General features: G+C 44.1%; 1 protein-coding gene across 1 annotated transcript in view; it reads left to right on the top strand.

The window, feature by feature from the left end:
- The window catches only part of OSBPL7 (oxysterol binding protein like 7), a 1,590,705-nt gene that overhangs the window by 1,246,436 nt on the left and 321,029 nt on the right, over positions 1-23,240 (top strand). Inside the window, exon 17 of the mRNA XM_044054965.1 lies at positions 2,825-2,888. Coding sequence (XP_043910900.1) covers positions 2,825-2,888 — 64 coding nt within the window. The remainder of the gene's footprint in view (positions 1-2,824; positions 2,889-23,240) is intronic.

The raw sequence follows: 23,240 nt of genomic DNA on the forward strand, positions 1-23,240 counted from the left end.
TTTAAGCGACCAGTTTTAAACTTTTTTATGTAGATTTATTTTTTGTTGATTAGCAAGTATGTTTGCCTTGGTATTACTTGGTGTATTGGTTACACATGCTTGGTTTGGTTGCAGTAAGGGTTGTTGAAAATGTGACTCCTGACTTTTTGATGTCTCCACTATGCTACTTTTTAGCATAGTTAGATATTAAAGGGGTAACCATTATCTGCATTATTTAGGGGGATGTCTGAGTAAACCTTCTATGAACTTGATTTCTTGGTAGTGTTAGTATTCATTTGTTCAGGGCTGTTCCTGTCCTTAGTTCTGTTAGACATATTAGAGGGATATATTGGTGTAATTGTTTTATTGCTGTGGTTTGGAATAGATTGACATACAGAACAGGTATTAATAGTTTTGCAGCAGGTATTACGGGTATGTTAGTGAATATCAAAAATGATATGACTAAGCTATTTTGGAACTGCAAGCAGTATTAAGTATCAAACAAAAATAAAACCAGGCTCCTTGGAGTGAGTTGTCTTTTGCTGTTGGGAGAGTTAGACACTACCAGGACCACTGTTAAAGTACAACTCCAGGCACTGGTGAGTGCTAACTGTGCAGACAGCAAACCTAAACAAAGACCATATAAAATTAGGGGAAATGGATGTCTTAGCAGCCCTTAAATAGTATAGTTAGTGCATGGCTGTCTCTTGCATGAACAAGTCTTGAAGAGATCCTTTCAAGACTGGAGAAAAAACTTAGTTGAGGGTTCCTTTGAGCAGGTCCAAGGTACCCATGAACAAGTTCAGTTGGTCTGCCAGGTTGAAAGCTGTTCTGTTAAAGTTTAGTTTTCTATGTCCTGTGTTCAGTCTTCACTTAGAAAAGGGGGTCTACAGTCCTTATAGCCTGAACTGTTCAGAATGTTCTAGAGGTTACTCCTGGGAGTAAATCCTTCCCCAGGTTATCCTCCCAGTCACTGTACACTGAAGCTTCTCCTCTAATTGTGAGTGACCACATTCATGGCCATTTTTCACTTCAGTGGCTCGTAAGTGGCTTGAGAGAGAGTGCACCCTAAGCAGCTATATTGAGGAATGCCTCCCAGCATGTGGGCATTGCACATTGGCTAGTCAAATGGCTAGAGTATTCATGCTGCTGTCCAGCTTTTAAGAAACAGTTGCTAAATACTCCTCAGCAGTTATATTGGAATGGAAGAGTCTTTCCACAAGGCCTTAAACTGGAACCAGCTGGGCTTAGTGACTTAGTGGGAGGAGAATATCCCATGTTCTCTTGAACTATGCTGTAGCTTAAGCCCTTGACTTCAGCCAATTGTTTGAGTTCCTGTGGAACCTACTGTTGCAGGTGCTGAAGTGTAACATTTTTAAAGAACATGGCCTAATGCTAGCACTGGACTGGTGCAGGCCTCTTCAGTTACTATACTACTGGCAGACAAGCCCTTACTTGCTAATCCCTTGTCACCTAACACCAGTGTTCACACGTCCACCACCACATGCTCAACCTGACATGTTGAGCATGTATAGGCTAAGGGGGAGAGGGGATTTTATTCTTTAGCATTCCAGAAAGAATTAAAGGACCTGGAGGGCCTTGTCTCTGACATGGGTAAGGATAATAAATCCTTCTTCCCACAAAGAAACATTAAAGCTCATGATGTCCACTGAGGATTTTTTGGATATTTGCCTTTCTTTCCCCTTAGAAGTACTACAAACGTGGAGAGGGACAAAGATGAGTCCTGGGTCATTCCTTTCAACTGGAACACCTCACAGAAAAATTCATATGAGCAGCCTGAAAGCATATGGACATTATTTCTTCAACTTTGTAGAAGGCAGGTGCTCTCTACAAGTCCCTGGTTGAGTGGCATGAGATGCATCTTGCACTGAACTTGTGCATGTATTGCGAGTTTAGGACAGGATCTAGCGGCCACAGTACCTGGTTACCCTTCAGCAAAAGGATGTTCCACTCTGCTATATTGAAGCTTTGATCTGTCAGCTCTTTGTCTCACCCATTCATATTCCAGTCCTCCATAGTGGATCATGTGCTGGAAAACCTTTCTTCCATTCCTTACTCTGGCCTCAGGGTGAGGCTCTTGGGCTGCTGTATGAGTTTCTGTAATTTCCATTGCACTGTTATAATGACTAAGGCTCTCCTCCTCTGAGAATGAGCACTGCCAGGGCATTATGGCTACCTTCGTCCTGAATTAACACTCTCATCTTTTAGCCCTTTCATGATCTGGTATATGCCCAGAAGAAGAAATACATCATGTCCACTATCATGATCCATGTTTGAACAACTTCTTGGATTCCCCTTTTTCTTCTAGAACTGAACATCCCTTAGAGAAGATCCCTAATAAAGGAGGATAAAAAATACATAAAAATATACATGACCAGAAAAAAAATAAGAAATATACAAGACCCCCCCCCAGACCAATTCTCCCAGCCAGAGGCAGTATCTTTGACAGTGTACATTGTTTAGAAACTCACAATTTTCCACGTCTTACTTGATTCGTGGCATTTACTAGATAGGTTTAGATCCAGTAATAATAGTATGGAAGCTGTTTCGGTTACAGCTAACATCAAAGATTTATTTGCAGTAATACCACAGGAAATTGAATTACAAATGGTTTTAGGGACATTATACTAGAAGCTGACAATATGTCCCATGGGGATCTTGACTTGGCCTGTGATTGCATGGAGTTGGTTCTTAAATATATATTTTTTCCACTAGAAATCTGGTGTGGCTGTGGGGAACGCTGCTGTCCCAGTTTTTACTAATTTGGTTCTATTTTGCAGTTATTCATTTCATTTCAGCATTTCCATCTTTTTTTCTTTTCTAGGTGAGCCATCATCCTCCTGTGTCTGTGTGCCATGCTGAATCTGAGAACTTTGTTTTCTGGCAAGGTAAGCGCCTCGGTGTTTGAATACTGGTCTAACTTTGTCTGCTCAAAATTTTGACATTTGAAATTGTATTGTATTTCAGTAGATCTGACAGTAAATGAAACATTTCATCTTTACAGAAAACTGAAACCCCAGTTCATAAACTTCCATTATCATTTTATGGCACTGTGAAATTGTTTTGTTTTGAAAATTTGTTTTGAAATTGCTTGTTGCTGCGCCTGTGATTTTAAGTACTAGGTTTAGTAAAAATCGTATTAAATTTAAAATTGTTTTAAATCTCTGTGCCTTGTGAGCTTTCTATTCCTTCTCTGCTTCAGCTTGTTTTTTTTTCCTTTATCTTCCTTTTTTGATTCTTTTTCAGTAAGTATTATGAAAAAAAATGAATGAATTAATGTAAAAAAAATAGCTTGTATGTAACAAGGTTCATTGGGTTCATTGGGGTCGTTCCAGAGTGGTGTAACACATGCACAGGTTTGTTTTGAAGACACAGAATTCAGTAAATACAGTTACAGTTAAAAAGGTAGCTTTCTGGGTGAAGGGTAAAGTAGAGACTGTGCCCCCAAGTGCTTTTCTTCTGCATTATCTGTTTCATTTGCAACCTGGAAAAAGACTGCACTGCTGTAAAGATGCCCAGGTAATGGTCCACAGTAAGGAAACTGATGTTGGTGAGCACCTTTAATCTGCCATCAGTGGATTCAGTTTGGGTCATCTGTGAACTAAGACATTTAGAGTTCATTTTGGATCATCTGTGAACTAAGACATTTAGAGTCAACAGACAGTTTTGACAGGGACTGCAGTTTTCAGAATGCACAAAGAGTTGACCTACCAGAAGTGCAGTCTACTTGTATATTAAGAACATTACGTAATTTCCTTTTTAAACAGATTTAGTTTAACACACCTAGAGAAGCTGAAGAAGTAGGTTGCCTTACTGAAAGGAACCACAGAAATGAAATCTGATTAAACTCATAACAACATCCATTAAGTTTATAATTATTACACAAAACGCTGTTCCTTTCTTACTTGTTTTTGGAGAATTTCTAATTGCTGTAATTCAAACATTTTTTCTGTCTTTGTTAAGAAATTAACTTGTAAAGAGGTTGTCTGAATGACTGCTTTCCCCTCCTTTTCAGTCTGATTACCTGGCTTTGGTAATGTAGTGCATATACTAATTTTCAGCATGTGTTTTTCTCCATGGTACCGGGGAAGGATTCCTGAGTCTGTCCAACCCAAATGTCCCAAACAAGAACACAAGTACTCCCAACCTCTCCTTACTTTATTATAACACAAGTACTAATTATAGTTCTATTGTTTTTATTTATTTATGTAGCACTTCTGCTCCCATACTGTTGTCTCAACATATCATCAAGTGGCACTTTCTCTTACAAATGTAAATTATTGCTTACCTACTTCCTGTTATCTGCAAATATCACTTTTTAGTGTATAGTCATGTATTGTATTAACATCTAATATTTGTAATTCAGCATTTGAGGAAAGTTGTAATTGCCTGTTTGGGTGTTGATCATGCCCGAAAATGGTCTCCTGACCAACTCAACAGCTTGACCCCACCAAGTAGCTGACAGGACACCACATTCTGTGGTCCTAGCTAAGATGCAAAAATATCTCAGTCCTCTTTTGGCTGGCGGAGGACAACTTTGGCCATACTCTGAAGGGGGCTTTCAGACCACCACAGGCAAGAACTCAGCTTATTCACTTACTGTCCTGCAAAAGGCCCAGAGGGAAATAATCTCGTCCTTGAGAAACATGAGGCATAAAATTGCTCGGAACAGGAATCACTCAAGAAAGATGATGACTCAAGAGTCTCTTTTAATCTTTGATGCCCCCCTGAGGAAAGCAGAGGGCCAGAGTCCCTGTACAAGTAAACTGAAAATAAATATAATGTTTTAGGGGTAATGTACAAACTAAGGCTAAGCTCCCTTGCTTCACTGTGACATTTACAGTGCAGTTTTTGCATATGAAACGTGCCACTATGTGTGTATAATATTTCAGTTTAATGTATTTTACTGTTTACAATGTATAATTACTTATTTGTTCATTGTTTATATTTATTAGTTGTTAAATAATTTTGTGCCAAATCTGTCATCTGTAACCAGTCTATTACCTTTTCTTTTCTATATCCTGCTGTTAAAACTGTGTATGTATTATACTCTGCTTTGTGGCTTGAGTTTGGCTGAAAAAAGGGTCTTTTGGCCAGTTCACCTACAACCTGTCCAATCACCAAAGCATAATTAAATAAAATTGATAAAGCAGGTATGTTTTTTTCATCATGCCTTTCCCCCTTGCTTGCCATGCGTTAGCTCCCCCATGAGTCATATGCACTACCATATATATTAGTAAATGTCTGTTTAAAAATGTTTGTAGTATGTTGCAGCTTTTCTCTCCACGTCTCCACTGAAATTTTTTTTTGACTGAACCTAGTTCTAAACAAAAGCAAAATGAAATAAATAGTTTGCATCTGTAAAGCTGCCTGGGGTGGGGGTTGGGGGGGCACTGACCTGAGATGGCTGTTATACAAGCAGTCACATCTTTTTCCTTCTGTAGGTCACTACAAAAGTGTGAAATGTCAACATCCGAGTGACTTGAGTGCTTGGCTGGGGTCATCTGTATTTCAGGACTGTACCCTAATTTTTCCACATGTCACAGAACTGTACATTGATGTTCATCGTGCATACAGCTGCAGTCATTACAGATGGGGTTATCCTGCCGTCAGGCGGGTCCTCGGTCGGCCGAATTCCAAAGTCTAGGTCTGGCGTCAGTTGTCGTCGCTTCTTCCCTGACGTCAGTGCGGCAGGGGTATAAAAGAGGCAGCCGACGCCATTTTCTTCAGTCTTTCTTGCTGCGCGGTGCGCGAAGCAGAAGCAGTTCACAAGTGCCGGTTGGCCAGCTCCTGAGATTTACGAAAATATTTCAGCCGAAGTCTTCTTTAAAGCTAACTTTTCTTGCCTCAGACCGATGTCAGACAAAGTTAATAATTGCATTTCTTGTGGGAAGCAAATACCGCATAAGGATTTTCACTCTTTCTGTATACCTTGCTTAGGGCCAGACCACGACGTCTCGGCCTGCCGTTTTTGTGCTAGGTTCAACAAGCGCACTATTAAGCGTCGGGCGGAGTTCGCCCTTCATTATTTTGGCAAAAAATTTAATTATGTCATGTCGTCGGATACACCGACGCCAGTTTTAAGCAAAAGACGCAAAGACAAGGACCGACATCTGAGGTCTGCACCGAGTACTGAGACCACGCTTAGGCCGACTACCGGTTCTCCGGTTTTCAGTGAGGCACCTACGCAGCCCCTGACTACCGATGAAACTATTTTACCGGTGACTTCAGTACCCGAGGTCGCAGGCTCCTTGGTCTCCATTCCCACTGCAGATACCGACGCCACTCTCGGCGGGGAAACTGAAAATTTAGTGAGGCCTACCATTTCTGAAGGCGTTTTCAGGCCTACCACCTTCTCTATTAAATCCTTCACTAAATCTAAGGCTGCCATGAAAACTAAAAAACAGGTCCTCAGACCTCCTCTCAAGGCCCCATGCCTAAAAAACAGATATTTAAAATGGCTGAGGATTTGATAACTCTCATCAGGGGTTCTCAGCCCCCCTCTGACAAAAGACCCAGACTGGAGGAAGACTACCCTTCCTCAGACCAGGCTTCTATTACCTCAGACCATTCTGAGGACCAGGATTATGCCTATTCCCCTTTTGAAGACTCTGATGCTGAGGAGTCTATTCCCTCGGTCTCCCCCCCTGAGGACTACTCTTTTGGGGAAACCCTGCATACACTGAGGGAGCACTTCCACTGGGAAGGCCAAGATTACTCAGATTCCAAGAAAAGGCTCAGGGAATTTCTACTGCTCCCCCAGCATAGGCCCCTGGCTATCCCTCCTGTTTTAGATATTTTGGATGATGTGTACGCAGAAGCCAGTCTTAATCCAGATTCTTTACCTCCAGCCCCTGTTAAACCAGACAGGTATTACCGGGTCCCTGATTCTCACCAGTTCCTTTATAAAAGCCATACTGCTGACCCAGAAACAATTTCACAGGGTCCCAAGGGAATAAAGGCCTCTACTGCTAAAAACCCATTACCTTCAGAGAGAGATTCCAGAGCTTTAGAAAGGTGGGGGAAAAAGGTGTATACATCTGCCACTTTAACCATGAGGGCATTAAACTGTCAATTTCATATGTTAAAGTACCAACAGTTCTTGCTATCTCAGCTGAAAAGCAAAATGACACAAACAGAACAACCAGATTTGAAAGAGTTGCAGGATTTGTTGCATGGAGCAGAGCAAGTGGGTAAACATACCTTGCAGTGTGGTTTTGATGCTTTAGAGGCCTCATGTAGAGCTGCTGTCACGGGGTCTGTCATACGTAGGCATGCTTGGCTCAAAGAGCAAACCTTACCAGATCATGTCAAAGCAAAGTTATTAGATGCACCACTTCAGAAAGATGTATTGTTTGGTGTTAAAGCTGAGGAGGTACTAAAGAAAATGGAGGAAAAAGCGAAATCTATGCAAACAGTGAAAGATTTCTTGCAGGTGCAACCTCCATGCTTCAGCAGAAACTGGCCTTTAAAAAATTGGTCCTTTCCAGCCACGGACAGACCTCAAAGGGGCAGATACAGACGCTCAAGGGGTAGAGGACAACCTCAAGGATCTTACAGAGCTAGACAGTGGCAAGCACCAACCCCAACAGGTGGAGAAGATAGATCACAGTCATTTAGAAAACAGACACAATGACTTCCCCCTATGTCTGCCAAACAAAGCTATAATGGCAGCACCTTTGGGCGGAAAACTGGCATTATTTTCAAAAAATTGGCACATTGTTACAAAAGACAAATGGATTCTGGACATTATAGACAGAGGCTACAGGTTCCACTTTCACACCCTTCCAAAAATGAGAGGCTTGCCAAACCTGCCACAAAATCAATGGGCAGAGGCACAAAGACAAATTTCCGCTCTCATGGATATGAAAGCAATTCAAGAGGTGCCTGCAAAAGAACAAGGTCAAGGTTTTTATTCCAGACTTTTTTTGGTACCAAGGAAGGACAAAGATTGGAGACCCATCTTAGACCTATCCATCCTAAACACATATCTACAGGTGCCAAAATTCAAGATGCTCACATTACAGCAGCTTCTTCCCATGCTGGGCAAGGAGTATTGGCTGGTAAAGTTGGACCTCAAGGAGGCATACCTGCATGTCCCTATCAGACAAGATTGCAGAAGATACCTCAGATTTCTTGCAGGTTCAACCCATTACCAATTCTCTGCATTGCCCTTTGGCTTATCTACTGCGCCCAGACTGTTTACGAAATGCCTGGCATCAGTAATTGCCTTCTGCAGACAACAAGGAATACAAATCTACCCATATCTGGACGACTGCCTGATCCAAGCGGACAGCAAGGACATTCTATCGCAGCATCTGGCGTTTGTAATAAAACTGTTAAACTACCTGGGATACACAGTGAACAGAAAGAAATCAAAACTAATACCTTCTCAACAGATAATTTTCCTGGGTGCCAGCTTAAATACAACCACCCAGATGGCCTACCTCATGCCAGACAAACAAGGGCAACTGTCTCAATACTTCAACAAAATGGCAACTTTCACCAGACTAACTGCAAGAAAAGTCCTGCAGGCTCTGGGATTCATGGCATCTTGCATCCTACTAATACCATGTGCAAAGCTGCATATGAGGAAACTACAATGGTACCTAAAAAAATGTTGGTCTCAACACAGCCACAGCTTGGAAACAATTATACCACTCATTCCATGCCTTCAAAAGGAATTTTTGTGGTGGGCTCAAGCATGCCAAAGAAACACAGGTCTCCCTTTCTATTTACCTCAAGCAACTCAAATCATCACAACGGACGCCTCAGACTATGCCTGGGGAGCACACATGGCAGATCAGTGCATTCAGGGAAAATGGTCCCAAAAAGAGAAGCACCTACACATCAACCAAAAGGAGATGCTAGCCGTGCAAAATGCTCTTATGACCTTCAAAGACCTACTCCATCCAGGCCAGCTATTGATAAGGACAGAGAACACCACAGTCATGTGGTACATAAACAGGGGGGAACTCATTCATACCCCCTGTGCAGGCAAGCCATGACCATGTGGAACACAGCACTGGAATTACAAATTCAACTACAGGCACAATTCCTGCCAGGGAAGGAAAACACACTGGCAGACAACCTAAGCAGAAATATGACAGATCCACACGAATGGAAGTTGCATCCTCAAGTCTTCTCAAACATAACTCAGGCATGGGGACAGCCAGACATAGATCTATTTGCTACCCACAGAAATTACCAGTTGGAAAAATTCTGTTCAAGGACCTATCATCCACAGGCCCGGAAAGTGGACGCACTCTCTTTCAATTGGACAACATTGACAGTCTGTGCCTTCCCGCCTCTTCCTCTACTGACCAAAGTTCTATTAAAAGCCAGAGCAGAGAGGCCACAAATGATTCTCATTGCTCCAGACTGGCCACGACAGCACTGGTATCCTCTCCTAAAGAGCCTGACACACTCACCACCATGGATCCTACCTCTAGTTCCTCTTCTGTTGTCCCAGCACAACTACAAAACCCTTCACAGCCAGCTCAAAACCCTGAATCTAGCTGCATGGAGAATACCTTAATTTCCCAACAGACTCTCCTCTCCAAGGAGGTGCAGGATGTCATCTTGGAGGCCAGAAGACCCTCTACTAGAAAAGCCTACTCCGCCAAATGGAAACGATTTTGTTCCTGGAATCAAGAAAAGGGCCAGAATCCTTGGGTAATAAATATACCTCAAATTTTACAGTACCTAGCTGAGATGTTAAACAGTGACCTTTCCTTCTCCTCCATCAAGATCCACGCTTCAGCCATTTCTGCACAATACAATACAGATCCTCCTTTATTCTCACATCCTCTATTAAGGCAGTTCCTCAGAGGGCAAAAATATAAACCCCCACGGAAACCACCAGTCCCAGCTTGGGACCTCAACTTCATATTGGAAAAGCTGACCCTGCCTCCCTTTGAGCCGGCTTCTTCAACAGAGCTACAATACTTGTCGTGGAAAACAGCCTTCCTTCTGGCTATTACCTCAGCATGCAGGGTTTCGGAGCTACAGGCCCTCATGGCTGTGCAACCATTCATCATTTTCCATCAGGACAGTGTTTCCTTACGAACCAACCCTACCTTCATGCCAAAGGTAGTATCCAGTGTAGCTTTGAATCAGACTATTCATTTACCTACCTTTTATCCAAATCCACAAAACAAAGGGGAGAGACTACTACATTCCTTGGACATTCACAGACAACTTCATTATTACTTGGACAGAACAAAGTCATTCAGGAAATCTGAGCAGCTCTTTGTGTCCTATGCTCCAGGTGCTCAGGGAAAGGCTATTTCCAAACAGACAATTTCAAAATGGATAGCCCACTGCATACGCTTTTGTTATTCATTTCATGGAAAATCTGTGCCTGTATACATCAGATCCCACTCCACCAGGGCTACAGCTACCTCTGCAGCTTTCCTCAGGGGGGTCCCTACCAAGGACATTTTGGAAGCAGCTACTTGGAGTTCAGTGCACACTTTCTCCAAGCAGTACCACCTTCCACTATACTCAAAATCTAGAGCGGGCTTTGCCACAGCAGTCCTGCAGGGCATCCTAACCCCTCCTAGTTCCACTTAGTGCCTACCACCCTTACTTAGCTTTGGGATTCTACCCATCTGTAATGACTGCAACTGTATGCACGATGAACATAGTACAGTTTTGTACCTACCATAAATGTAGATGTTCGAGTGCTCATACAGCTGCAGTCCAGGTTACCCTCCCTCCATCCCCTCTTAGGACAGGCCTAATGACAAACACTTTTATCATATAACCTTTTTAGGGTATTCTTTTATGGTGTATTTGCTTGCAACTACTGTTTTTTGATTTATCTACATTGCATGTTTGCATAATATTATGTTTTGCCTTCCTTCTGGGGGCACCTGACATCTGGGGCAAGAAAAACTGAAGAAAATGGCGTTGGCTGCCTCTTTTATACCCCTGCCGCACTGACGTCAGGGAAGAAGCGACGACAACCGACGCCGGACCTAGACTTTGGAATTCGGCCGACCGAGGACCCGCCTGACGGCAGGATAACCCCATCTGTAATGACTGCAGCTGTATGAGCACTCGAACATCTACATTTATGGTAGGTACAAAACTGTACTTTTTCCCCAGTCAGTCACAGCATATAAGGGTGTTGCTAATAGGCCCTGACCCCAGTCTTTGGTGGCTGTTGCGAGCACATGCATTGATATCAATAGCTACTGTGCTGTCTAATCGTGTTTGTATGTTCTCATCCATGTAGTTTGCGAAAGCAGCCATAACTAGCTTAACAGTGCCAAGCTCATGTCCCAGGTCTTGTGCTGCCTTTCATTGCTTTCAAGCTTTCTTTGCTGGTGGTATTTGCAGCTGAGGTAACCAGCATTCCCTCCCCCTAAGATGAGTGAACTGACATCAGATGTTCACTTCCTTCCCCTCTCACCTGGCTTCTCCAGCACTTAGTCCACTACTTAAATGCAGGCAGCGCAGGGTGTAGACAGCGCTTTATCCCTCTACACCATAGAGCTTGGTCAAAGCAGATGAGAATTATCAGTTGAGAGCACAGTTCTGGTGGTGCCATCCTGAAACAAGCTGGAAAAAGGACCTTCTACCAGGTGGATGGAGCAGTGAGTCAGGGAGACTGCTGACCAGTTTGCATTGATGTGAATGAGATTGATAGAACTTACTTAAAAACTTGAATCTTCCAAGAAGGAGGGACTGTTTTCCATAGGAGTGGTGACCTCAAAATGCTGCCTTGAGAGCACTGAAATAGATTCCCAGTCAACTGAGGAAAAGGAGGACTCAACAAAAATACTCCCTGACCAAAAAGGAACAGGTTCAAAACACCTCTGAAAAAAAAGTGGTAGGGATAGGAGGATGCCTCAGGCTGTGCCAAAACACCATCCTTTGCTGATTCTGCACACTGAGCTAATTTCCTCCCTGTCACTGACTTTCATGTTCTACAAATGCAATTTATAAGAGGAGCATGTGTGCTGCTACATCTGCTGAGTCTCCTGGGTGAGCAACACACTGTTGTGCAAAATGGAAGTGTTAGAGTCATTGCTGCATGTGATAAACATTTATTTGATTTAACATTTGTTTACCGGGAAAGTCCAACTCGGAATGAAGTCAATTTTCAGCGTAGGCCCAGGGAGAAACGCTCCAGACGCATGTCTTTGTAAGGTGGGTGGAAACCAGAGTACCCAGACAAAACCCACATGAAAGCAGGGAGGACATGCAGACTCCGCACAGAAGGAACTCCAGCCAAGAATCGAACCAGAGAGCCTCTTGCTGTGAGGCTACAATGCTACCACTGCACCATTGTGCCTTCCATGCACATGCACTCCTGCAGATGTTACCAATGCACTGAGCCAAACTACCTCCCTTCTGTCAGCCTGAGTTAGATGGTGTTAGAGACTCACTCCCATCCCCCAGTCCCTCCAAGGATTGGTACCTTCTTTATAAATCATCACCTTGTAGTCATCCAAACTTCCGCTTGCCCTCAGTAGCTGTTCTTAAAAACTTTTTAAATGTCAGCACAAATAACCAGGTCAAATAACTTGGTTAGACTGCCTTTGCCAGATCCATATAGATTGAGATGACCATTATCCACTGCCTGTGTAACCTTTTTGAAGCAGTTAACAAAATTAAGTAGAAGTGACCTTCCCCTAACAAAACCAAACTGTTGAAGGTCTTGCTGTATGAGTTTTTGATATCATAGTCAGCAGTGATGCATTCCACGGCTTTGCAAAGTAGAGTAGCTAGTTCTGATCAGTCTGTAATGCCAAGATCTGTGGTAGGGCCGTCCTTATTAAGGGGCATCACAATGGCTATTCCCCACACTTAAGGAGCGTATCTTGTGGCTAAACTTAAGTTAAACAATTTCAGGACAGATTTCTCGAGTGCAGCTTTATTAGACACCAGATAAGTTGTCTGCACCAATGCAGGTAGTATTTTTTATTTTGAGAGCACATTTAGGCTATATTTCTTGATGATCTTGGGAGGTATAAGGGATTCACGGATTTGCAGAATTTCAGTAACTTACTGGAGTAAAGTTGGCACTAAATTTATGTGCTAGTATATTAGCTATGTCTCTAAGATCACAATGGGTGATTCCATTTTGGATTTGTTCTGAAAACTGCTGGATGTTATTTCTTGATTTTCAGACAAAAATTAAAGAAGGATTCATAGTTGTCCTTGGCTCTAGATGCTAGTTTCATTTTGTGTTTTGCTTTGGTCCTCCTTGTGGTCAATTTTAGTTATTTACTTGTATTTCTGTATGGGTAGATTAGTTTTTCTCTTCATTTCTCATAGAGTTTATGTATACTAGTACACAACTGATGTGGTTTGTTTTTTGAATTTCCCATTATATTTGGTTCTAGTGGGGACTGCTACTTTTGTAGGTGTGAGCACAACTTCATTGTGCAAGTTGCAGCTGAGGGGTTGGTGATATAACAAGTATATTTTTACTGCTTGACATAGAACTTGAGTTGGTATGTCTGTTGGATAGTTAAAATCAGCCACTGTAAAAGTATTTTTCATCATGGGTAGTTCAATGAGTATATTTACAAATCTGTCACAGTTATTTGGGGACATGGAACATGTCCTATAACAGGCTATACATTTAAAATTTGTTTTGTTTATAGTAAATTGGAGTTCATTAAGGTTAGTTTGTGGATCTCGGGGAATCTGCCTAGAGATGATATGGTTTCTGATAAATAAGGAAGTGCCCCTGTAGTTTCCTTCAGGTGTGAATGCATAGTAAGTGGTAAACCTAGCTAGAGAGGGAGTGCTGTTTTTGCAATGGAACTAAGTCTCAGTTATGACACAGACATGAATGTATTCAAGTTTCAAGAGAGCCTCAAGATCAGGCAATTTGTTATGGGGACTTCTGGCATTGAGAAGAGTAACCTTGACATAGTAAGATCTGAAATTTACTGCAATTGTATCTGCTAGGTTGGGATTCCCAACAGGCAGAGTTTGCCTAAAAAAGGCATTATGCTGGCAGCAAGGGCTCTGCCTAGTAAGCAAAAGGCATGAAACAAATGGTGCATGTCATCTCTTGAGAAGTAAGTTGGCCTGTGTCCCATCACATCCCAGGCTGACATATACTGGACTCCCTAGAAGGACACTGATTAGATAGCCAGTGGTTGATGCCAGTCATCTTTGCTTTGTAATAAGGCATCATTCTGGGCAAAGCTAGCGTTCCATTCACGACTAGAGTCTTTCCAGCATTTGACACATGCCTAGTGAGATTCACATGTCCCTTGGGATGGTCAGTTAAGCTATGCACAACTACATGGACTACCTCTAGATCACAAATTCATATTTGCCTAGTGTGAGAGACTGGAGAGGCATCTTAACATGCAGATCCTGGCACTGGAGTGACAGTTAACTCACATCCTGCCCTTGTCCAGCCTCCTAAGCATGGAGTCAGTATGCCTAAGAGTGGAATCATCAGTTGCTGGCACATTATTACTGGTACTCACTGACTTAGTGGCAGTGTATTGTTTACAGTCTTTAGCCTGAGGATTCATTGCTGTGTGTGAGGGGATAGTATTGTTTTAGTAGATTCCTGATTAGACTTTGTCTTCCTAGTTCTTGGAAGCTTGGGAACTGACTTTTAATCAATGTCAGCACATGTTGGATTAGTATATTCCTGAGGAGGTGTGAGTTTTGATATGCAGTGTTGAGAAGTTGTGAGTTTGATCTGTGGTGCTGAGGAGGTTTGGGTGTTGATATGCAGTGCAGAGGACGTGTGAGCATTGACATGCTGTGCTGTGGAGGTGTGAGTGTTGATATGCAGTGCTGAGGAGGTTTCAGTGTTGATGTGGAGTGGGGAGGTGTGAGTGTTAACATGCAGTGCTGAGGAGGTGTGAGTATGGATTTGCAGTGCAGAGGAGAGGAGGTGTGAGTGTTGATATGCAGTGCTGAGGAGGTGTGATTGTTGACATACGGTGCTGAGGAGGTGTGAGTATTGATATGCGGCACGGAGGAGGTGTGAGTGTTGATATTCAGGGCTTAGTAGAGGTGTGAGTGTTGATATGTAGTGGTGCAAGTGTTGATATGCATTGCTGAGGAACTGCAAATGTTGATATGTGGCAGTGAGCACCTGCAAGTGTTGATATGCGGTGCTGAGGAGCTGCGAGTATTGATATGTGGTGCAGAGGAGGTGCAGATGTTGATATGCAGCACTGAGGAGGTGCAGGTATTGGTATACTGCACTGAGCAGATGTGAGTGTTCATATGCAGCTCTGAGGAGGTGTGAATGTTGACGTATGGAGCTGAGGAAATGAAGGTTGACATGCAGCACTGAGGATGAGTGAGAGTTGATATGTGGCATGAGAAGGTGGTATGAGTGTTGATGTGTGATGTTGAGCAGGTGTGAGTTTTGACATGCAGTGCTGAGGAGATGTAAGTGCTGATTTATAGTCCTGAGGAGAGGGGGTATGAGTGTTGACATGCGGCACTGAGGAGGTGTGTGTGTTGATATGAGGCACTGTGGAGGTGTGAGTGTTGATATGTGGTGCTGAGGAGGTGTGAGTGTTGAAATGTGGATCTGAGGAAGTGTCAGTGTTGATATGCAGTGCTGAGGAGGTGTGAGTGTTGATTTGCAGTGCTGAGGAGGTGTGAGTGTTACTGTGCAGTGCTGAGGAGGTGTGAGTGTTGTTATGCAGTGTTGAGGATGTGTGAGTATTGATATATGGTGGTATGAGTGTTGATATGCAGTGTCAAGGAGATGTGAGGGTTGCTTTGTGGTGCATAGGAGGCATGAGTCTTGATATGCAGTGCTTGAGAGCTGTGAGTGTTGATATGCAGCACCGAAGACCTGCAAGTGTTGATATGCAGCACTGAGGAGCTGTGAGTGTTGATATGTGGGGCTGAGGAACTGCGACTGGTAATAAGTGGCACTGTAGAACTGCACATGTTGATTTGCAGCACTTAGGAGGTGCGAGTGTTGATATGCAGTGCCATGGAGTTATGAATTTTGACATGTGCCACTGAGGAGGTATGAGTGTTGATATGTGCCGCTGAGCAGGTGGGAGTGTTGATATGCGGAGCTGAGCAAGTGTAAATGTTGATAAGTGACAATGAGGATATGAGTGAGTTTTGATATGCACTGCTGAGGAGGTGGGAGTGTTTATACGCGGGACTGAGGAGGTTTGAGTGTTGTTATGTGGTGCTGAGGAAGTGTGTGTGTTGATATGCGGTACTGAGGAAGTGCGAATGTTTATATGTGGCACTGAGGAGGTGCGAGTGATGATATACTGCTTTGAACAGGTGTGAATGTTGCTGTGCAACGCTGAGCAGGTGTGGTTGTTGATATGAGGTGCTGAGCAGGAGTGAGTGTTGATATGCAGTGCTGAGGTGGTGTGAGTGTTGACATGTGGTGCTCATATACATTGTGTATTCATGAGGAGGTGTGAGTGTTGATTTGCAGTATTGAGGAGTTGTGAGTGTTAATGCACAGTACTGAGGGTGTATGAGTATTGATATGCAGTGCTGAGGAGGTGTGAGTGTTGATATGCGGTGCTGAGGAGGTGTGAATGTTGACATCTGGTGCTGAGGATGTTTGAGTGTTGATAAAAGGTGCTGAGGAGGTTTAAATGTTGATATGCAGTACTGAGGAGGTGCGAATGTTGATATAGGGTACTGAGGAGGTGTGAGTTTTAATATGCAGTGCTGAGGAGGTGTGAGTATTGATTTGGAATGTGGAGGAGAGAAGGTGTGAGTGTTGTTTTACAGTGTGGGGGAGAGGAGGTGTGATTGTTGATATGCAGTGCGGAGGTGTGAGTGATGATATGTGGAACTGAGGAGGTGTGAATGTTGATATGCAGTGCAGAGGTGTGAATGTTGATATGCGGTGCTGAGGAGGTGTGTGTGTTTTCGGAGCTAAGGAGGTGTGAATGTTGATGTATGGTGCTGGGCAGATGTGGGTGTTGACATGTAGTGCTGAGGAGGTGTAAATGTTTGATGGGTAGTGCTGAGAAAGTGTGAGTGTTGATATCCAGCTCTGAGCAGCTGTTTGTGTTGATATGAGGCAGGTAGGAAGTATGAGCGTTGATATGTGATATGCGCCAATGAGGAGGTGTGAGTGTTGATATGCAGTGCTGAGGAGGTGTGAGTGTTGATATGCTGTGCTGAGGAACTGTGACTGTTGATAAGTGGCACTGTGGGACCATGAGTGTTGATTTGCGGAAGTTAGGAGGTGCGAATGTTGATATGCTGAGCTATGGAGCTGTAAATTTTGACATATGCCGCTGAGGAGGTATGAGTGTTGATATGCACCACTGAGCAGGTGGGAGTGTTGATATGCAGGGCTGAGCAAGTGTAAGTGTTGATATCTGAAGATGAGCATATGAGTGAATTTTGATATACAGCGCTGCGGAGGAGTGAGTGCTGATATCCGTTTCTGAGGATGTGTGAGTAATGACATGTAGTGTTGAGGAGGTTTCAGTGTTGATCAGCATTGCTGTGGAGGTTTGAGAGTTGATATGTGGTGCTGAAGAAGTGTTAGTGTTGATATCCGGTGCTGAGGAGGTGTGAGTGTTGATATGTGATGCTGAGGAGATGTGAGTTTTGATATGCAGTGCTGAGGAGGTGTGAGTATTGATTTGCAGTGTGGAGAAGAGGAGGAGGTGTGAGTGTTGATTTGCAGTGCGGAGGAGTGAAGGTGTGAGTGTTGACATATAGTGCAGAGGTGTGAGTGATGATTTATGGAGCTGATGATGTGAGTGTTGATATGCAGTGCAGAGTTGCAAATATTGATATGCAGTGCTGAGGAGGTGTAAGTGTTGATATGCAGTGGTATGAGTTTTGAGCACCTGAAGTGTTGATGTGCGGCGTTGAGGAGCAGTGAGTTTTGACATGCGGTGTTGAGGAACTGCGAGTGTTGATATATGGCTCGGAGGAATTGTGAGTGTTGATATGCAGTGTTCAGGAGGTGTGAATGTTTATATGAGGTGCTGAGGATGTGCAAGTGTTGATATACTGCACTGAGCAGGTGTGAGTGTTGCTATGTGGTGCTAACCAGGTGTGATTGTTGACATGAGGTGCTGAGCAGGAGTGAGTGTTGATATGCAGTGTTGACATGTGGTGCTCACATAGGTTTGGTGTATTCATGAGGAGGTGTGAGTGTTGATATATGGTACTGAGGAGGTGTGAGTGTTGATGGGTGGTGCTGAGGGAGGTGCAAGTGTTGATATGCAGCTCTGAGCAGCTGTTTGAGTTAATATGAGGCATTTTGGAGGTGTGAGTGGTGCTATGTGGCACTAAGGAGGTGTGAGTGTAAATTTGCAGCTCTGAGAAGGTATGAGTGTTAATATGCAGTGTTGAGGAGGTGTGAGTGTTGATATTCAGAGCTGAGGAGGTGTGAGTGTTGATGTGTGGTACTGGGAAGGTGCGAGTCTTGACATGCGGTGCTGAGGAGGTGTAAGTTTTGAAATGTGCTAAGGACGTGTGAATGTTGATATGTGGCACTGAGGAGGTGTGACTTTTGATATGTGGTTCTGACGAGTTGTGAGTTTTGACATGCTGCTGAGGAGGTGCGAGTGTTGATATGCACCTCTGAGCTGGTGGGAGTATAAATATGTGGAACTGAGCAAGTGTAAGTTTTAATATGCAACAAGCATATGAGTGAGTTTTGATATACAGCCATGAGGTGTTGAGGAGGTATTTGTGTTGATATGTGGTTCAGAGGAGATGTGAGTGTTATTATGTGGCACTGAGGAGGTTTGAGTGTTGATATGCGGTGCTGAAAAGGTTTGAGTGTTGATATGCAGTGCTGAGGAGGTATCAGTATAGATTTGCAGTATGGAGGAGAGGAGGTGATGTGAGTGTTGATTTGCAGTGTGGAGGAGAGGTATGCAGAACTGAGCAAGTGAAAGTGTTGAAATGTGACAATGAGCATATGAGTGAGTTTTGATATGCAGCGCTGAGGAGGAGTGAGTGTTGATGTGCTGTGCTGAGGAGGTGTGAATGTTGACGTGGTGCTGAGGAGGTTTGAGTGTTGATAAAAGGTCCTGAGGAGTTTTGAATGTTGATATGCAGTGCTGAGGAGGTGCGAGTGCTGATATAGGGTACTGAGGGGGGTGCGAGTGTTGATAATAGAGTGCTGAGGAGGTGTGAGTTTTTATATGCAGTGCTGAGGAGGTGTGAGTATTGATTTGCAATGTGGAGGAGAGGAGAAGGTGCGAGTGTTGATTTGCAGTGTGGGGGAGAGGAGGTGTGATTGTTGATATGCAGTGCGGAGGTGTTTATGATGATATCTGGAAATGAGGAGGTTTGAGTGTTAATATGCAGTGCAGAGGTGTGAATGTTGATATGCGATGCTGAGGAGGTGTGTGTGTTGATATTCGGAGCTAGGAAGGTGTGAATGTTGATGTATGGTGCTGAGCAGGTGTGGGTGTTGACATGTAGTGCTGAGGAGGTGTAAATGTTGATGGGTGGTGCTGAGAAAGTGTGAGTGTTGCTATCCAGCTCTGAGCAGCTGTTTCTGTTGATATGAGGCAGGTAGGAAGTATGAGTGTTGATATGTGATATGCAGTGCCGAGGAGGTGTGAGTGCTGATATGCGGTGCTGAGGTGTTGTGACTGTTGATATACAGTGCTGCGGAGTTGTGAGTTTTGAAATTTGTTGCTGAGGAGGTGCAAGTGTTGATATGCCCCACTGAGCATATGGGCATGTTGAAATGTGGAGCAGAGCAAATGTGAATATTGATATGCAATGATGAGCATATGACTAAGTTTTGATTTGCAGTGCTGTGGAGGCGTGAGTGTTGATATGCAGTGTTGAGGTGTGAGTGTTGACATGTGGTGCTGAGTAGGTATTTGTATAGCTATGCAGTCCTGAGAGTGTGTGAATGTTGCCCTGTGGTGCTGAGGAGGTTTGAGTGTTGATATGCATTGCTGAGAAGGTGTGAGTTTTGATATGCACTGTGGATGAGAGGAGGTATGAGTGCTGATATGCAGTGTGGAGGTGTGAGTGATGCCATGCATTTCTGAGGAGGTGTGAGTGTTGACATGTGGTGGTGAGGAGGTTTGAGTGTTGATATGCAGTGCTGAGGAGGTGTGAGGTATGACATGCAGTGTGGAGGAGAAGAGATGTGAGTGTTGATATGCATTACGGAGGTGTGAGTGTTGATATGCAGTGCATAGGTGTGAATGTTGATATGCGGTGCTGTTGAGACGGTATGAGTGTTGATATACAATGGTATGAGTGTTGATTTGCAGCTCTGAGCACCTGTGAGTGTTGAAATGCCACACTGAGGAGCTGCGTGTGTTGATATGCAGTGCTGATGTGGTGTGAATATATATGCGGTGCTGTGGAGGTGCGAGTGTTGATATAATGCCCTGTGCAGGTTTGAATGTTATGCAGTGCTGAGTAGGTGTGATTGTTGATATGAGGTACTGAGAAGGAGTGAGTGTTGATATGCAGTGCTGAGGCGGTATGAGTGTTGACATGTGGTGCTCACTTAGGTTTGGAGTATTCATGAGGAGGTGTGAGTGTTGACATGCAGTGCTGAGGAGGTGTGAATTTTGATATGTGGTGCTGAGGAGGTGTGAGTGTTGATATGTGGCACTGAGTAAGTGTGACTGTTGATATGCAGTGCTGAGGAGCTATGAGTGTTGATATTTGACACTGAGGAGGTTTGAGTTTTGATACGCAGTGCTGAGGAGGAGTGAGTGTTGATATGTGGTACTGAGGAGGTTTGAGTGTTAATTTGTGGTGCTGAAGAAGGGCGAGTGTTGATCTGCGGTGCTGAGGGAGTGCTTATGTTGATATGCAGCACTGAGGAGGTGCGAGTGATGATATACTCCTCTGAACAAGTGTGAATGTTGCTGTGCAGTGCTGAACAGGTGTGATTGTTGATATGAGGTGCTGAGCAGGGGTGAGTGTTGATATGCGGTGCTGAGGAGGTGTGATTGTTAATAAGCAGTGTTGAGGAGGTGTGAGTGTTGATATGCAGCTCTGAGCAGCTGTTTTGATATGAGCCAGTTAGGAGCTGTGAGTGTTGATATGTGGTGCTGAGCAGCTTTGGTGTTGACATGCAGTGCTGAGGAGGTGTGAATTTTGATATGTGGTGCTGAGGAGGTGTGAGTGTTGATATGTGGCACTGAGGAATTGTGACTGTTGATATGCGGTGCTGAGGAGCTATGAGTGTTGATATTTGACACTGAGGAGGTTTGAGTTTTGATACGCAGTGCTGAGGAGGAGTGAGTGTTGATATGTGGTACTGAGGAGGTTTGAGTGTTAATATGTGGTGCTGAAGAAGGACGAGTGTTGATGTGCGGTGCTGAGGGAGTGCTTATGTTGATATGCGGCACTGAGGAGGTGCGAGTGATGATATACTCCTCTGAACAAGTGTGAATGTTGCTATGCAGTGCTGAGCAGGTGTGATGGTTGATATGAGGTGCTGAGCAGGAGTGAGTGTTGATATGCAGTGCTGAGGTGGTGTGAGTGTTGACATGTGGTGCTCACATATGTTTAGTGTATTCATGAGGAGGTGTGAGTGTTGATATGCGGTACTGAGGAGTGTGAGTGTTAATATGCATTACTGAGGGGATGTGAGAATCGCTATGCAGGGCTGAGGAAGTGTGAGTGTTAATGGGTGGAACTGAACAAGTGTGAGTGTTGAAATCTGACAATGGGCATGTGAGTGAGATTTGATATGCAGCACTGAGGAGGACTGACTGTTGATATACGGTGCTGAGGAGGTGTGAATGTTGATATGTGGTGCTGAGGAGGTTTGAGTGTGGATAAAAGGTGCTGATGAGGTTTGAGTGTTGATATGCAGTGCTGAAGAGGTGTAAGTGTTGATGAGTGGTGCTGAGAAAGTGTGAGTGTTGATATCCAGCTCTGAGCAGCTGTTTGTGTTGATATGAGGTAGGTAGGAAGTATGAGTATTGATATGTGATACGCAGCACTGAGGAGATGTGAGTGTATTAATATGCAGCGCCGAGGAGCTTTGTGTTGATATGCGGTGCTGAGGAGGTGTGGCTGTTGATATATGGTGTTGAGGAGTTGCGAGTTTGGCATGTGTCGCTGAGGAGGTGCGAGCATTGATTTGCGCCACTGAGCAGGTGGGCATGTTAAGGTGGAGCAGAGCAAGTGTGAGTGTTGATATGTGACAATGAGCATATGAGTAACTTTGGATATGCAGTGCTGAGGAAGACTGAGTGTTGGTATGCAGTGATGGGTGTGAGTGTTGACATGTGGTGCTGAGGAGGTAATTGTGTAGATATGCGGTTCTGAGGGGGTATGAGTATTGACCTGTGGTGCTGAGGAGGATTGAGTGTTGATATGCAGTGCTGAGGAGGTTTGAGTGTTGATATGCGGTGCTGAGGAGGTGTGAGTTTTGATATCCAGTGTGGAGGAGAGGAGGTGTGAGTGTTGATATGCAGTGTGGAGGTGTGAGCGATGATATGTATTTCTGAGGAGGTGTGAGTGTTGACATGTAGTGCTGAGAAGGTTTGAGTGTTGACATGCGATGGTAAGGAGGTTTAAGTGTTGATATGCAGTGCTGAGGAGGTATGAGTTTTGACTTGCTGTGTGGAGGAGAGGAGATGTGAGTGTTGATATCCATTGCAGAGGTGTGAGTGAAGATATGTGGAGTTGAGGACATGTGAGTGTTGGTATGCAGTGCATAGGTGTGAATGCTATGTGGTGCTGAGGAGGTATGAGTGTTGATATACAGTGGTATGAGTGTTGATTTGCAACTCTGAGCACCTGCGAGTGTGAAATGCCATGCTGAGGAGCTGTGAGTGTTGATATGCAGCGCTGAGGAGGTGTGAATGTTTATATGTGGTGCTGAGGGGGTGCAAGTGTTGATATACTGCGCTGAGCAAGTGTGAATGTTGTTATGCGGTGCTGAGCAGGTACGATTGTTGATATGAGGTGCTGAGCAGGAGTGAGGGTTGATATGCAGTGCTGAGGCGCTGTGAGTGTTGACATGTGGTGCTTACGTAGGTTTGGTATATTCATGAGGAGGTGTGAGTGTTGATATGTGGTACTGAGGAGGCGTGAGTGTTCATATGTAGTGCTGTGGAGGAGTGAGTGTTGATATGCAGCTCTGAGCAGCTGTTTGTTTTGCTATGAGGCAGTTAGGAGGTGTGACTGTTGATATGCTGTGCTGAGGAGGTGTGAGTGTTGTGTGGTGCTGAGCAACTGTGGGTGTTGACATGCAGTGCTGAGGAGGTGTGCATGTTTATATGCGGTACTGAGGGGGTGCGAGTGTTGATATACTGCACTGAACAAGTGTGAAT

This window comes from Protopterus annectens, chromosome 13.part0 (assembly GCF_019279795.1).
Source record: "Protopterus annectens isolate FY-2018-M chromosome 13.part0, PAN1.0, whole genome shotgun sequence".
NCBI classification, from domain to species: Eukaryota; Metazoa; Chordata; order Ceratodontiformes; family Protopteridae; genus Protopterus; species Protopterus annectens.